Source organism: Danio rerio, chromosome 5 (genome assembly GCF_052040795.2).
Source record: "Danio rerio strain M-AB ecotype USA chromosome 5, GRCz13ab, whole genome shotgun sequence".
In the NCBI taxonomy this organism is placed as follows: domain Eukaryota; kingdom Metazoa; phylum Chordata; class Actinopteri; order Cypriniformes; family Danionidae; genus Danio; species Danio rerio.
The window spans coordinates 35,632,908-35,650,191 of NC_141025.1; the positions used below are offsets into that span (position 1 = coordinate 35,632,908).

The 17,284-nt window shown below is 34.9% G+C and overlaps 1 protein-coding gene across 4 annotated transcripts; it reads right to left on the reverse strand.

Moving 5' to 3' along the window:
* hexb (hexosaminidase B (beta polypeptide)) lies at positions 1-15,917 on the reverse strand. Of its 4 annotated transcripts, none has more exons than XR_015489949.1 (14): positions 15,582-15,917; positions 15,268-15,416; positions 14,924-14,989; positions 13,585-13,631; positions 13,352-13,462; positions 11,386-11,487; positions 8,569-8,701; positions 8,288-8,468; positions 8,075-8,161; positions 5,841-5,913; positions 2,969-5,476; positions 2,168-2,258; positions 701-805; positions 1-392 (listed from the first exon to the last, which is right to left on the reverse strand). XR_015489949.1 is itself a non-coding variant. In XM_087251278.1 (14 exons), exons 1-14 carry the CDS (start codon positions 15,821-15,823, stop codon positions 329-331), a joined length of 1,629 nt encoding a protein of 542 aa, XP_087107404.1. In that variant the 5' UTR covers positions 15,824-15,917; the 3' UTR covers positions 1-328.
* Positions 15,918-17,284: the final 1,367 nt, after the last annotated feature.

A 17,284-nucleotide genomic window follows, 5' to 3' on the forward strand; every position in this document is an offset into this window, starting at 1 on the left:
TGCTTTCAGAAATCGTATTTATTTAAATATATAAATTTAGTGCAGTGTTACAATCATGTAAACCCTCAGAATACACCTAGCGTTCATTATAAAACACATTCCATAAAATGTTTTCACAGGAATATTACTTACCATTTAATAAACCTGAAACCTAAGTATTTAAAACTTTGTATAGGTAAAAATCACAAACATCAAGTCTTAGATAACTGGCTCAGTGCATATAACAGCAAATCATAGTTCTCCAAATGGCTAACATGGTTTAATCTGTAAAAATAAAAACTGTTTTGTCCTTCCCTTTAGTCGTCTACTGTGAACTAAATCATGGCATTTACAGACCCTTGTACTCATGACGGCAGTGGCCAACAAATAGAGGTTCTGCAGGTATGCCTCTCCTGAGGAGGTAAAGAGAAACATAAATATATACCAGTGAAACATACAAAAATATGCTTATACAATATATCTTAAGAATGTTTGTATACATGGATTAATGGATCCATGTAAACTGATTAATACCTTATGTAATACTTCCATACATTTAATTAAACATTTTAGCCCTAAACATACTGCCTCAGAAGACTTTTCGTCTTTTAGTTACTTAATCTCGAAGATTAAGTACAAAAACTAAACTTATTAGGATTCTAAAATGAATAATCTTGTAATAAAGAAATAATTTTGTACCACATGTCATAGTTTAACTCACCTGACCATGCGGCAGCGATGCTGGGCCAGGCGAGTATAAGCATTTCCGACATCGGTCACGCTTGCATCACTCCATAACCTCTCAGCGACGGCACTGGCTCTTGGCCTGCAAGAACAAAAATAAAACCACACTATATTAATAAATAATTTATTTATTACAAGATATGAGATATACAGTTAGTTTGCTGTTGTTTGTAATTTTACACCTATAACATGTGTATGCAGGATCCAGACTTTGGTTTACTTTAAATTTAAGGACCCGTTTACAAGTCAGATAAATTCAGGGACAATAATGTGTTTTTGTTTAGTTTTTTTCATGGATCTGATATATCTAGTTTGTTTGGACATCGACACAATTCTTAACATTTTTGGCTCTATACACAAACACATTGGATTTGAAATTAAACTAACAAGATGTGCTTTAACAGCACACTGTCAGCTTTAATTTGAGGGTATTCACATCCAAATCAGGTGAATGCTTTAGGAATTACAACAGTTTGCATATGTGCCTCCCACTTGACAATTGGCTTCTAAGCTGTTCCATGTTATTCCCTCATTATCCCAATCACAATGAGTAGATAAAAGGTCCAGAGTTCATTTCTTTTTAAATCCATTGTGTCGGTGTATAAAGCCAAAAATGTTAGAATTGCGTGGCTGTACAAATATTTATGGACCTAACTGTGTTATAAAATGTAGCCCTGGACCACAAAACCAGTCTAAAGATATATATTTTTGGAAATAGCCAACAACACATTGTATTAGTCAAAATGATCTTTCTTTCATGCCAAAAATCATTAGAATATTACGTAACAATCATGTTCTAAGAAGATATTTAGTACATTTACTACTGTAAATATATTAAAACTTAATTTTGTTTAGTAATGTACATTGCCAAGCACATTATACAGAAAACTCTAAAAGCAATTTTTCTGAGCATTTAGGTTTTTTAAACCCTGAGATTCCAGATTTTAAATTATCTTTTCTCTGCCAAATAGTGTCCCATCCTAAACAACAAAATATCAATGCTTTGCTTATATATTCAGGTTTCATGTGATTGTATTTTTTTACACACATAACTGGTTTTGATGTCCAGGGTCACAACTGGTTTGATATGAACTTTTTAGATACATTTTTGTGCCTGTAAAACATTGAGGTACCATCATCTGAGTTTTGTGGGTAAACATCAAGGCAACACGCAAACTCCCATACACAGGAAACACTAAATGTGGTGCGTGAATAGGCCATGCAGTGTTGTTGAAATAACACATCAGTAGACTGGAGGGAAATATGGATTATTTTTCTAAAAAACTTCTAGGATCTCTATAGATTTGTTTAAAAAAAAAATCAGGCCCTAAAAATTAGATTCACAAACTTTCGAGGCTTTAAAAGGGCCCATGCAGACCCTATGGTTTGTCTGAAATTTATAGAGAGGTTGGTCTATATTTTAGCTTAAGGTTTACAGTCATACCAGAGTCGAGGAGTGAGGTTGGTGGCGTCCACATACTCTCCCCAAAGACAAGCCTCCCCACCAATCACCAGCTTCTTCTGTGCATCTGTGCCTGTGGTCAAAATGTCACAAGTTAAAGCAACAACCACAAACGAATGTGTAAAACGAAGTTATTCAAGATCATTTAAAGAGCTAGAGGTTGACACTAGGCATCTCATTAGGGGTACATAAATGAAAAACAGGTGTAAAGAAGTGATCCCATTTGAGTCTGAAAATTTAAACAGTTATACTAGTGTAACTTTAAGTCAAACACCTGAATACCTGCAGACAAAGCAAACCATTAAATCAGGGTGGCTGAATCGACGTATATCAATCAGCTTGTACAAATACTCAGTCACATGACATGCACCTTTGTTTGCACACCTACTAAAGGAAACCACCTTTGCTATTGCACAGTTCTGAATTTGAACTGATGTTTATTAATTTAAGGATATGAGAATATCTACTGCAAATATTCTCTACAATCACATGCCACCTTTGTTATTCACCCCATTAACCTTTAAAACCATTCAAACCAATCACAGTTTCTACAGTATAAACAATAGAAAATGCAAACCTTATCAACTTTGTTAAACTAGTCGACTCCAACAGTTCATATATTAACCCTATTAACATTGTTTAAATGTATTAAACAGCCTAATTTAATTAACAGTCCATTTTTTACTCTTGAAACCTTCATGTTGTGCTATTTTGCAAACAATGCGCTGAACATAAACGGAGGCCAAAATGAATCCACAATCTTGATTTGCCGTTGACACACACCGTTGAAGTTTTGGGGGTCAGCTTTGTAAATATCCACCCAGTCCTGGCCGTAGCTGACTCGGTTGAGGTACCAGGGTGTGGAGAGCAGAGCGCTGAAACCAGCCGCCGTTACCTGCGCCATCTCATCCTGGTACTGCGGCCTGCCTTTCCACACATGGATCTGTGTGTCGGCTTTCAGCTACATGCGTACACATACACACGCATGTATAATATACAAACTGCCATACATCAACAGATAGATGCATCCCTCTGGACTCCATTTAAGCTAAGGCTTTTCAAACTTGGTATCAGATTTATTTTGATATCAAGCTTTTCCAAGACTAATGACTTATAGATCTAAGAAGAACTGAGCTTTAAAAGCGACAAATCCATATAAATGTGGATTATGTGGCTTTAAATGAGTTGTTTAGCTATTAGACATAAAACTATTGGTTATTTTATCATAAATGCAGTCCAGAGAAATACACCGATTGTGTCGTCTTTTCGTGGAAGGAACGCTGAATCAATTTCCATGCCTGCTAATTAGATCAATAATTTATGGCCTCTGAAAAGCAGCATGCAAGGTGAAATAAAGGTTTAAGTGGTGATAGCGGATTTTAATCAGGCTCAAGGAATAATAAAGGAAGAGTGAAGGCAAAGCATACACCATTCAAATTTAGAGTCAGTAAGATTTGTTTATTGTCTTATTTTTATTAAGCAAGTTTAAAATAAATAGCTCAATGGCATTAATTGGTGTTAGAAAACTTTCGGTAACAATTTATTTTGATGGTCCATATGAGTATTAGTAGACCGTCTAGTTAATATCTGTTGATACTGCTCTTTCAACAGACATTAAACTGATTATAAGAAATTAGCAAGTACATGTCCAGGGTATATGCAGGAATCCTTAAGGTAATTTCAATACCTTTTTAAGACTTTTTAAATACATTCTCTGAATATTTTAAGATCTCATCGCCACTTTAAGTTCTAATCACTTTTCACTTAATAAACAATTGTTAATAAACAGTTGCTGTTAAATAAATAGAACAGAACTCAGATAAGCTTGGAAGAAACAAAGATCGAAATAATAAGTTACGCGGTTGTTTTCAGCGACAGGCTTCAACCACTGTTTAAACTCGTCTTTCTCCAACTTGGAGTACGCAAACTTACATTTTTCCATTTTGCCGTCTGTTTCGCACTATGGTTTTGCTACATGTGGAGAGCGTCACATCACCTTCCTGCGTTTGTCGCCAATTACATGACATCATCTGTACTGAGGAGCTTGGCCGGACGCTCCCCGACCCGAAGCAATTTTGTAGATCAAGCACGTCGTTGTTAATATTAGGAGGAAAATAAATGTATTTATGCTTTTCGGAGTCAAACACTTTGGACAACGCTTGAACAAAAATTGAGACCTCGTAAAAACGCAATTAAGACTTTTTAATACCTTTTAAGGGCCTTTATTTTCTCATAATTGATTTATCAACTTTAACAGCTGTTGAGACCCCGCGGACACCCTGATGTCAACTTACACTAACCCTAACCCCAACCTAACAGTCTACTTATCTAATGAGAATTATTTGTCATGTAGGTGCAATGTAATTTAAATTCAACAATCGGACCATCAAAATAAAGTGACCAAACTTTCTTTTAATTAAAGACCTCAGCAGGATCAAATGACATGAGAGCTGCTGAAACATTAGAATAATTAGCTTATATTCAAAATACTAAAATACACAATTATCTTGTTATAACATTACTGGTTTCACTGCATTTTTGCTAACAAATTTAACCATGAATTCATTAAAACAACTATCTTACTGACTTTTGGATGGCACTATATTTAGTTTGGCACTTTGTGGACCGTGTGCTTTCCAAACTGTGCTGGAGAAAGTGGTTTCAATATCTATTGAAGATGTGTGAGGAGCTCAGAGGTGAACAGAGGTGGTTAAACACTATACTTTTAGACAAGCCTAGACAAAACAAAAACAGTGAAAAGTAAAAGCAAAAGCTATAGCTAGACTAACAACAGCACAAACCTGCAATCTCTACTCAAACTATATCCTCAACCCCCAAATCCTTTGAACATCATGCCAACATCCATGCCAATTTTTAGGCCAAAAACAAAGTTAAAGTGATCAAGAACCTATTGAAGGATCTTTATTTGATTAAAACTGTAGAGTCTAAACCGATATTCTTAACCCCCCAAGTTAAGAATAAGCCAACAACACATCATATCCATCACACAAAACTGCTAAATTCAATAAACGAGTGATTTTGACATCACTGGATTACTAAACACTATGCTAGTGGTGCTAAAAGAAATCAAAAAGAGTTTGACTGAAGAAACTGACCAGTGTAATCAAGTGGCTCAACTTTGTAGTAGCGTTGCCAGTCCTGTCCATAGCTAATGTAGTCCAGGTACCAAGGGGCAGAAAGAATGGTTGTAAATCCTGCCCCAGTCACATTCTGGAGCTCCTCCTTCATATCGTTCCCTTTCCACACCTCCACAACAGTGTCATCCTTTAGCTGGAACATGCATAAAGCACATTATGTGCCCCAATCAATTTCTGTTTGACTGTTAATAAATTGTTATGGGCAAGCAAATAACATCCTAATGCGAGCAAGCACAGGCAAAAACAGTAAATTAGTCGCATGTTAGCAGTGGCTTGTGAAAATGTGATCACGCAAGTCTTGCTATTTGTGATTAAGAAGGTTAAGGAAAAGTAGATTAGGCTTTGATTTGGAGTCTTTTAAAGTCACAAAGCATTCAGCAGCAATACAATTCAACCAAATTACAACTTAATTTAATAGACAGATCGGAAAGAAGACCTGAATGTGACTTCCCAAAAGCACAAACCTATCCACAGAAATAAGAAGAGATAAGCCTTACCTTGACCCCGTTATCAAACACCTCCTGCCACACCATGTAACCTTTTTTGGTAGCAGCCACAATATCAAGTAACCTGTTTGTCAAAGATGAGAATGGCTTTATTCAATACTGACTTTTTCAGATTGTATTCAGATTTTTTTTAAATACAAACACAATTACATACAATTAGGGGAACCAAAAGGCAAGCTATCATACCCATCTTGTTATTTACACAATGCAGACAATAGTGTGGCAATAATCTGCATTCACTTTTTGTAGCAGCACTTGTTCTATAAGTATTTTCCCATATTAATTGTAAACCGTTTTTGTTGTGGTTGAACATTTCGTGCTGCAGCTCTCTGATTAGTAGAATTGTCAAAATCCACTATCAAACTGCATACACCATTAATCAAGGGTGCCCAAACTCGGCCCTGGAGGGCCAATGTCCTGCAGAGTTTAGTTCCAACTTGCCTCAACACACCTGTCAGGATGTTTCTAGCAAGCCCAGTAAGAGCTTGATTACCTGGCTCAGATGTGTCTGATTGGGGTTAGAGGTAAATTATGAAGGACTCCAGGTCCTCCAGGACCTAGTTTGGGCACCCCTGCCATTAATGATTCTCTTAACAGCAGTTCTGTCGTTAAAGATTTACAACGGGGAAAATAAATATTAAACACGTCACCATTTCTTTCACAAAACTTATTTTTAAGGCTGCATTTACACTGCACTGTTCAAGTGACTTAATTCTGATTTATTTCTCCCATGTGGAACAGATTGGATATGGCGCTTGTGCATGTAAGCAAAATTAAGTTACTCAAATCAGATTCAGGCCTTGTTCGTATGTGGAAATTTATCCGGCATGAATCGGATATGTGCTCTCGTGTCTGCAGTGTAAGCAGGTAGACCGGATTTACACCTGTCAATGCGAGTCACGTGTCATTAAAAACCACAGCAAATGACGTCAACTCTGACGTTTTCATTTCAGTACAGACTTCAGCAGAGTCCCAAACCATAAATCTCATACTACAAGGACTAAAAAGGAGAGAGAGAGAGAGAGAGAGAGATCAACATCCGCCACGTAACCAATATAAATAATATAAGACTGTTGCATAAATCATGCCATGGAAATTACGATTAAGATGCCTATTGTCTTGTATTAAAAGGTTTAGGTTTAAAAATGTCTAGATTAAAAGATGGCAAAATGAGAACTTTTCTGTTATAAACTATAGTAAAACAACTTGTCAAAAAGATTTTTTTAAATTAAACCCTGCGAACACTTAGAATACAAGAATGGAGAAAAAAAAAATTTCAGTCAACGCCCACTTTTTTTTTCTTCATGTCATTGCACTTTTGCTGTGTAAATGCAGACAATACGATACGAGTCACTTTTAAAAGATGATGTAAGCTGGTCATCAAAAACATCGAATACAGTCACAAAATCGGGATTGACCATCAAGATCTGTCGTGTAAATGCAGCATAAAGATGTCGTTGACTTGAAATTTTTCCCCGGATGCTGGTAAAAACCAAAGAAGTCCATATGCAAAGAAAACTGATCTAATTAGTTTACAAATTAAGTGTTGTGTGATAAAATAAAATGCTGCAGGGAAAAAGTATTAAACACATAAAGAAAGGAGGGTGTAGAAAGACAGTGAAAACCCTGACAGCAGCTGAAACATCTTTGTAGTTTTTCAGCAACTCTCTGCCCTTCATCATTGTAAATTAATATATAATATAGCTGCTTCAGTCCAGCCTTTACATTAGCAGGATGACATTTCAGCAAGACAACGATCCAAAACACAAGGAAACTCTCAACTTCTTTCAGAGGAAGAAAATTAAACTGTAGAATGGCCCAGCCAATCACCTGTCTTGAATCCAATATAAAATACAAAATAAAGATCAGATTTGACAGACAAAATCATGAACTTCATTCTCCATATAGAGGCTGCCATCACCAAAAGAGCCTTTTATATCAATTATTAAATGTTTCAGTAGTTCAGTACTTTCTCCTCGTGTCATTTCATTATTACACACAACACAGTTTCAGTTTTTTTTTTTTTTTTATGTTTGTAGTCCAATTTACCAAAATTTGGTTCAATTCCATGTCAACAGCTCTTTAAAAATATTAATCCTAGAAAAAAAACATGACATGCTCAATACTTATTTTCCCCACTGTATTATCGGTTATTGCATATACGTTTTGTTTTTACTATTGTGCTCCGTAATACATGGACTTCCTCACTGTACTGAAACTCTGACCTTTGAATGTAGAAGGACTCCAGTTTGCTGTAGTCTGTGCCAAAGCCTTGCTGATTCATAAACTTCTGAATATCAGGATTGGACTTCCTACAGGAACAGTAAGTGGAATGCAAGCATGAACTTTAACCGTAAAAACAGTTTATTGTGTCATTACTGGCTCTGGGTTCTTTTTCTGGGCAAGGATGAAGGCAATAATAAGCTTCTCCTCCTCACCAACAAGAAAAGTCGACCTCATCTCCCCCTAGGTGAATGTAAGCGTCAGGAAAGACGGTGCTGATCTCTTTGAAAAGCTGTGCCATGAACTCATAAGAGGAGTTTAAGATGGGGTTCACCGGCCCAAATGATCCTGAAGGACTAGAGCCACTGTAACAAGGTGTTAGCAGATCCTTTATGCCTGAAGGAGGAAAACACAGATAAACAGTTGTTGTCATGTTTCATTTAAATGACTAAACAAAAATCTATGAAGCAGTTATGTATGATGTCCATTGACTAACCATTGCCCCATGACTGCGTGTGCCCTGGGGTGTCGAACTCCGCAACAACCCTGATCCCCCTCATGCGAGCAAATTCAATGACCATCTTCACATCAGATGGAGTGTACACATGTGTAAATGGGTGATAGGCTCCCTGTTAACCACAAAAAATAGGAAAAAACATGATCAGTACAGAAAGAAAAACACTCGTCCAGTCAGTTTTCAGCTAATAACAGTAGCAGTTGAGTTCTACAGCCCCAAAACTTGAAAACATTCAAGCTAATGCTTTGTATATGAGGTGAAATTTCTACATTGTTTAAATTTCTATTATATTTCTACTATATGCCCATCCCTTACCTTTCGCTTCCAATGCAGCAAAAACAAAACAGTAGATGAAAAACTATTTTAAAAGCATGGCTTTATATATAATTCTTTCAATAAATCAGTGAACTTATGACAAGCTGTTTTAATATTTAATCAATAGCCTGTACTAATATCTATTTTCATGTTACTAGTACTTATTTTTTAAAAAGTAGTATTTTTTCCATTATTACTAGTACTTATTCATTAGATACTAGTGCTTTTGAAAATATACTAGTGCATACTCATTAGACACTGTTTTTTTTTTGGTTACTAGTATTTGTTCATTCGTTACTAGTACCTATGAAATAGATAATAGTACTTCTTTATTACTGGTAATAAAGTACTGGTATCTATTAAAACAATACTAGAATCTAATGAATAAGTACTGGTATAAAATAAACAAATACTAGTGTTTATTTTATAGGTACTAGTATATATTAAGTACTAGTATCTAATAAATATGTACTAGTATCTAGTTAATAAGTACTAGTATCTAATGATTAACTACTAGTACATGAAAATTATGTACTAGTCCCAACTGGAATACATACTAGTCAAAACTGAATAGTTCATATCTCAATGACAGATCCCCAAAGAAATCAATGGAGTTTTTAAATTTGTTACTAGTAAGAACAGAATAGTTACTAGTCACTGCTAAAAATAAGTACTAGTATCTAATGAATAAGAACTAGTCTATTTAATAGGTAGGAGTATCTAATGAATAAGTACTAGTACCTATTACATAGATACTAGTATCTAATGCAGGGGTGCCCAAACTTTTTCATATGAAGGGCCAAAAACCAAATATCACTGAGAGCTGTGGGCCGAAGGTAAATATACCAAACTATATTACATTAAAGTTGCCATGGGTAATTTCCCATTTTATTTTATAATAATTGAAATCTTTACTTTAAATTGTATTAGCTAATGCAGTATAACATTTTAAGTGATAACTTGTTGCTATAAAAACAATAACAATCACAATTATACCACAGTGGGGTTGAAGACTGTAGTATAGTATAGTCTTTACTATACTCTAGTAAAGCAGAATCTTCCTTGGACTTGATTTGCTCACCAAAGTCTCTGCATTGTTGGGTAACGGTATCCGGCTTTCTGCAGGCTTCATCAAGTTAAATTTAAGACTTTTTAAGACCATTATGAATGAAACTTTAGACTTAAACGGGGCTAAACACTAATGTTTATTTAATGGTTTATGCTTGCCGCAAAAAAAATAAATAATTTCTTAGAGACATAGTTTAATGTGTAAAAACGAGAAAAATTGTTGTATATACTTTTTTTCAACATTTTGAAAAAAATTGAAAATTGTGTAAGTTTTTAGTTTTCTTTCCCTGATTTTAGCCAGATTTGGTAGCTTTAATTGGAAAAAAGGAAAATCAAGGTCTGTTTAAAATGATTTAAGATATACAACACAATATTTCAATGATTTTAAGACATTTAAAAACTTTTTAAGACCCCGCGGACACCCGGAGTATGTATATTTAAAAAATCTGATTAAATAATTTCATATAATTAAAACATTTAATTTTAGTTAGCTTTTAACAATAAAACAAACAAAGGGTTACATTAAATTTGAATTGACAATCTCAAAACCATCCCCATCATTCTTCCTTTCTTCTCAGAGGGATGGAGGGAGAAATCAAAGGTTACCACAGGCCAACTTTGGCCCGCAGGCCGTACTTCGGGCATCTCTGATCTAATGTACTAGTACCTAATGAATGACTACTAGTATCTAATAAAAAAATAACTAGTGTCTAATGAGTCAGCACTAATATATTTTAAATAAACACCATGGCAATAAATGAGCTCTAAGAATAGGCACTAGTATCTAATGAATAAGTACAAGTACTTAATGTAGTATCTAAAAAATAAGTACTAGTAACATGAAAATAGATCCTAGTACAGGATACTGATTAAATGTCGTGAATTTGCATTGGTGATTTAAGTGTTTTTGTAACACAATGGGAACGCCTGACATTATTTCATTGGCCAGATGATAAATAATGAAATCATAATAATGCTGTAGATTATTAACATGGCATCCAATGCCACCTTTGCTGTTTTTGTGCTTTATTGTGAGGTTTCATGGTTCTGCCATGGTACTATAGCATAAACACTCATGGACGCTCTTAAACAACTGCTCTTTAGTTCAATCAAAATGAAGACATTGCATGACATTTGTGCGTGCATGGAATAAAACAATATACTGTAGCTTTATAGAAATGTCATATGACAAAAAAAAACTATTCTTCTAACCAAAGGTCAAGAGCTGTGGTTCCAAAATGTGGTAGTTCGTTGGAACTTTGTATACAGGAAAGGCAAAAAAGCTGAAGTATGTTGGTATGAAGGAACTATAATTTGGCAAACAATGCTATTTTGGATATGCACCTATCTAATCAGTGAGGCAGTCAAGCATAAATCCAAAAATAGCCATGTCTGAATTCATCACATACTGACCTTTTGGCTCAACTCTGGGAAAGTACGGCTCATAAAAGGAAACGACGGATCATCCACAATGTGCCAGTGGAAGACGTTAAACTTGTTCATGGCCATAGCTTCCTGTAAAAAAAAAAAAAAAAAAAAAAAACATTTCATTGTTGAATATTGAAAAACATTTTATAGGCAACAAAACACCATCCTCACACCTATCATTGCACATACTCCACCCACACGAACATTGCAAATACCTGTTTTGTCCCCGCCCAATTTATATGATTTTTAGCTGCACGCCGTCAGCACCACAGACTACAGAGAGTTTGAATGCGTTTATGTGCGCATCTGTTTTCAATAACGTCTGCGTGCATGCTCTAAAAATAATTCTGTTATGGGTCTAATGAGCAGTATTGCGGTTAAAATGATAATTTCAGACAGCTATGTAATGCCAAGCAGCAACAGATGACTTCAATGTCAGCTAGAAAGAAAAACAATGCTACTGTATGTGACTTGGTTGATGCAGTAGCTTATATTAGCTCAGGTTAAAAAAATCTAATTTTCAGTTAGACAGAATTTCTACACCTGCTAATGTTATTGTAGCTTTTAGGAATTTATGCTGCACAAAAACAATTAGCACCACGAATGTAAATCTATTTTTTGTGCCATTACATATGTTATGCATGAAAAATAAAGAACAATGAGCAATATTTTCATATAAATTGCCTGCATATTAATTTTGTCTATCTGTTATTGATATGACAAATAGTGATTCAATACTAGGCATGGGACAATAATCCTGTTCAGGATATACCACGGTTTGGAAAAGTCAAGCTTTTAAAACCGTTAAAATTTTCTGCTATACCGTTCCTAAGGTGTAAGATTATTTTTATTTACTTTTTTTTTTGTTTTTACGACAGCAGTATCTCCAGCAGAAAAGATATCCAAAGCTGCCGTTTTAAATTGTTAAAAAAGTTTGAGTCTTTGAAACAAATAAAGACAGGAGAAGTCAATAATTAATTTGAATTATTTAGCCTGACATGTTCAGCTACTGTATCAAAATAATTTAAATGTTTCCCAAATTAAAATATATTGTGTTTAAAGGGGAAAGAGGTCTTGTTTTTTACCCAGACATTTAAAACTAATATATTTTATAGCAGTAATTGCAATACCGTGAAACCGTAATATTTATATCCAAGGTTATCATACAGTCAGAAACTTATTATGGGTACATGCCTATTTAGTACACGCAGTTAATTTATTATCATTTATTTATTTATTTATTTTTTAGGTTAGTTTTAAATAAATTTGTTTAATCAGCCTATTTTTTCTTGATTGTGTATCATTATATCATTTAAGTGCCTAATATATATATATATATATATATATATATATATATATATATATATATATATATATATATATATATATATATATATACACACATGTAAATGCAGGAAATGGGGTTTAAATAGAAAAAAATCTCACATTTTGTGAGATTGGTACCCCTTGGTATGAATATGTGACATAAATTTAATGAAAGATCAAATGACAGAACCTCAGTCAAACGTTTACCCTACTGTGCACACGTTGCAAATGTTCTAGATAATTGATGTGATTAACACCTTAACTGTCTTGTGATTTCTGTCATGTGTAAATCTAAAAAATCCCTTGACTTTCCAGTCTCATAAGTTAAATAACTTCCTTCAGTTGTTTAGGTGACATTAGTCTTTTAATGAGGAAGTCAAGTTTATTACCATAAGCTCAATCGGCAATTATTGGTGCAGCATAAAATCTATAAACATCACACAATACAAAACAAGTAACAACACACAAATAAAATCTTACAGATTTATAAGTCTTACAGCAGTGGGAATAAAAGAACATCTATATCTATTTCTTAAACCGAGCATTCATAAAACTCCACAAATAATCTGAGCCAATGTGGCCAAAGTGCCTTTCTAGACCCTTTATCATGAAGCAAAAGACTCACCAAGTTGGCCAAAATGACTTTGAGTGGCAGGAAATGGCGAGACGAGTCCAGAAGGATTCCTCGGTGGGCAAACCGTGGAAAATCTGATATGTCGGTCTTATTAATATTTCTCTATTGGGATAAAAAAACTTATTTGAGAAGTGTTTACATATATGCATTGATTAGATTCATTAATATATGCAGCAAAAATACATTACTACAATCCAATAAATAAGGTTTTGCTTTAAACTTACAACTCCATAGTCATCCTCATAGACCAACTGGCTGAATGTTTCCAGTCCTTAAACGAAAAAGAAAGGACTTTACACACCAATTTAATTATAAATTTACATAAAATGTATGGACAAGATAATGACTGCAATCCCTTTCTCTCATAATCTCTCATTTAGGGATTGCTGGCAGTATAATACCAATCCTTAGAAACAACAAATCTATTTTAGAAGATTGAAGTGCATTAGAAAGGAAATAAGCCGCAATCTTGAAGTCTTTGTGGTTGCTAAATGTGATAAGCTGTTACATATTACACCCTGTTAAGCATTTCCTGTCATGCAGACACTATTAAATGTCATTGAGAAAAATATTTCAAGGCTTGTCAGTATGTTAGGAGTTTGTACAATGTATTTTTGTACTTTTTTCAGATTTTTTAAAGATATACTCAGCAAAGCTGTATTTTTTAATAAGTCAAGCTAATACATTATTGTATTCAAATAATGTATTTTCTTTGCTCTGCCATACCATTCCCAATTTTTTTTTTTTAATATATTAGATTAGAATTTTGACCTTAAAGCAACACAGAGCAATAAAAAGCAACAATTATTAAGTCAGAAAAGAAATGCATTACTTCATCAGTTCCTCCAGCATTATTCATGGGTTAACAATGTTACACATACATTTCTAGGCCAGTGGGCACAAGCAATAAGGTGATCTTGCAGACGAGGACAGGGTTATACCTTTAAACTGTTATCCTTGACATTTGACAGGAAATTAAAAAAGGTTTTCAGGTGGCTTCGAATCCAGCATTGTCATCAGATAGATTGTGTCTCTCTAAATGTAAAGTGCTAGAAAATTCTGAAAGCCAGTATTTAAAAATGGGGTTTTGATGCTTTTTTTCATTGACAAAGAATTATTGTTTTAGCTATCACCATTCCATAATGAACATGTAAAGTTTTTTTATGCATTTTTTGTGTTGTTAAGAAATTTGTGTTTTTGAGACTAATGAAGAGTGCAGAAGTCAATGATTTATTTTCACTATGTAGCCTGACATGTTTACTGCTCCAAAATATTAGAAATATTTCTTAAAAATAAAATATAATGTGTTCAATGGGGGAAAAGTTATTATTTTTTACCCATTTAAAATAACTTATTTTTAGAGCAGTAATTACGACACCATGGTAAAAATGTTATCATACCGCCAGAAACTTAAATGAATTATACATTTATTAATTTTATTTTTTGCAATTAAATCACTTATGATTAATTTAATACATCCTTTTTAATGTTGTGCATGTCCAAGCGAGTGCTTGTTTGTGGTTTTTACTGTACAGCTCCATTTCATTGTGAAGTTTTGCTTACCTCGCAAAGCTCCCCATACATTAGCAGCTTTGAGCACAGCTGAGGTTTCATCAACCGACAGCGAATCTACAAAGAGAAAGCATATCTTTACACAACTAAAACACTGACTGGTTTATACCAACACTGTTTAAAGTTGATATCCTGATGCAGCTTCTCTGATAACATCCCAAGAAAAGTGTTTACATTAAACTTGGGTCAAGTGTTACTACATCTAAAAAGAGCTTCTAAATTACGGTAATTCGTTAACCGGATTAGACCTCCGACAGTCTGTTAGCGGATTTGGCGATCTTCTTTCGGATTACAGATCATTGAGGATCACGGAGGCGGAAGAGAAAAGAGCTCACATGACTCGTCGGTTCGAAGACTCGGGTAACCGTCGCACTCCGGATCAGCTGATGTGATCCATACCTGCAGCTCCGAGAGATCCGAATCAAACGCTTTCTTTCGGTTCTTCTCCTGCCTTTTCAGCTCTCCAAACATGTATTCAAAATATCTGCAAGGCAAAGCAGTCAGTTCATGACTCTGCTTACTGTATATATTGACAGGGAGCTCACATGAATCACGTGCTAATACTTCCTGTTAAGGCAAAACAGCAGCGCCATTCATAACACAATATCGGCGTAAATGCGATCGAGAAATATTATACAGTAACAATTACCTGCGAAATGCATTCTCGAGTAGACTGCAGCTCGGTCCGGCGGTGGACTGTTTGGCGTGGACGATTTGAAAGCTGGCGGCGCTGAGTTTAAAAGCGACCGCGGACGACTGGTATTTCTGCGGTAGAGGCCATAGAGAGATTTCATCCAGCTCTTTCTGTTTTTCAAAAAGATCTCCAAAAAGCCAGCCGTGACATACGGCTACCACCAAAAACAGAGGGGTAAATTTGAGCAGACAGAGCATGGTTGTGTTGAGCTGTCAGCTGACTGACTGCTTCTAGTCTGAGCGGAGGACTGTTCGTGTGTGTGTGTGGATGTGCTGTGCGAAGCTCAAAGGCGGTGTTTACCTCGACTCAACCCAAGTCATGGGACCTTCCAAACCGTCACACCTTCCCCTCCTAAAGAACATTTGACCTGCACAGATTACCAAACCTCAGGTTTTTATCTCTCGAGCAAAATACTTAAATGTAGGCTAAACTAATGAATAAAAAAAATCAGTATGCGGTAATACTTGTGTTTCTGAACCATGTATGGTAAATTGATGTGGTAATTGTATATGGTATTGCTTTGGTAATACAACAACTATAGTAATAACATATAAATATATGACCCATTTTAGTTTTATGCTGTTTACTGTAGTGAAGACTAAAGTATGCTAAATGGTGAAATACAGTTTACTATAGTCAATATTACAGCATAATTACAGTAATAGCCTACTTATGGCAAACTTTAGCTGAAGTAGCAATTACTGGCTTATTATATCATTATTAAGATATTGGCAGTTTATTAAAGTAAGATCACTTTCTACATCCAAAAACACTACTACCTTACTAACTTAAAAAGCTACATATAGTGCTTTATTGAGCTAAATGTTTGTTAATGGATTGTTAATAGTGACAAATGTACCCTATAGTTAGCAGTGTCGCCTCACAGCAAGAAGGTTGCTGGTTTGAGTCCTAGCTGGACCACGAGGCATTTCTGTGTAGAGTTAGCATGTTTTCACCGTGTCTGCCTGGGTTTCCTCTTGGTGCTCCGGTTTCTCCCACAGTCCAAAGATATGTGGTGTTGGTTAATTGAATAAATTAAATTGGTCATAATGTGTGAATGGCAGAGTGTGAGTGTTTGCCAGCACTAATGGTTACACCTTCTCTGTGTAAAACATATGAGTAATTGGTGGTTTTATTCCACTGTTGTGACCTTTGATTAAGCAGGGATATTGAAAGTGACACTACTATACTAAACTACTAAAGTTTGTACACTACTATAATTTTTACGACAAATCACTATAGTATTTTATCATGTGGGTAACTTGCAAAACTGGATAGTGAAACAAGAAAAATGGCTGAGGGGAAAATACAATCGTTCTACAATTGCCACAGCTAAAACAGCTAAATCCTTTTTACAGTTTGCAAGATGAGTCAATTAAAACAGAGGTGACAGACTTCAAACATGTTTCAAAATAAGTCATTAAAATGGTAACGCTCTCAGCAAAATGTGTATTTCCATAGCACAATAATTGCTAAATGTCTGATATCATGGTATTTAAATCAAAAAGAGGGACAAATTGAAATGCTCTTTTGTAAAACTAGTTGCTTTAATTATCTTCCACTCCTGGTTACTGTATTACTGCAAACTTACTCTGGCTTTATGTGTACACTACACTCTCTTAGTTTTGGACAGTTTCAGTCTTTAGTTTTTCTTCAGA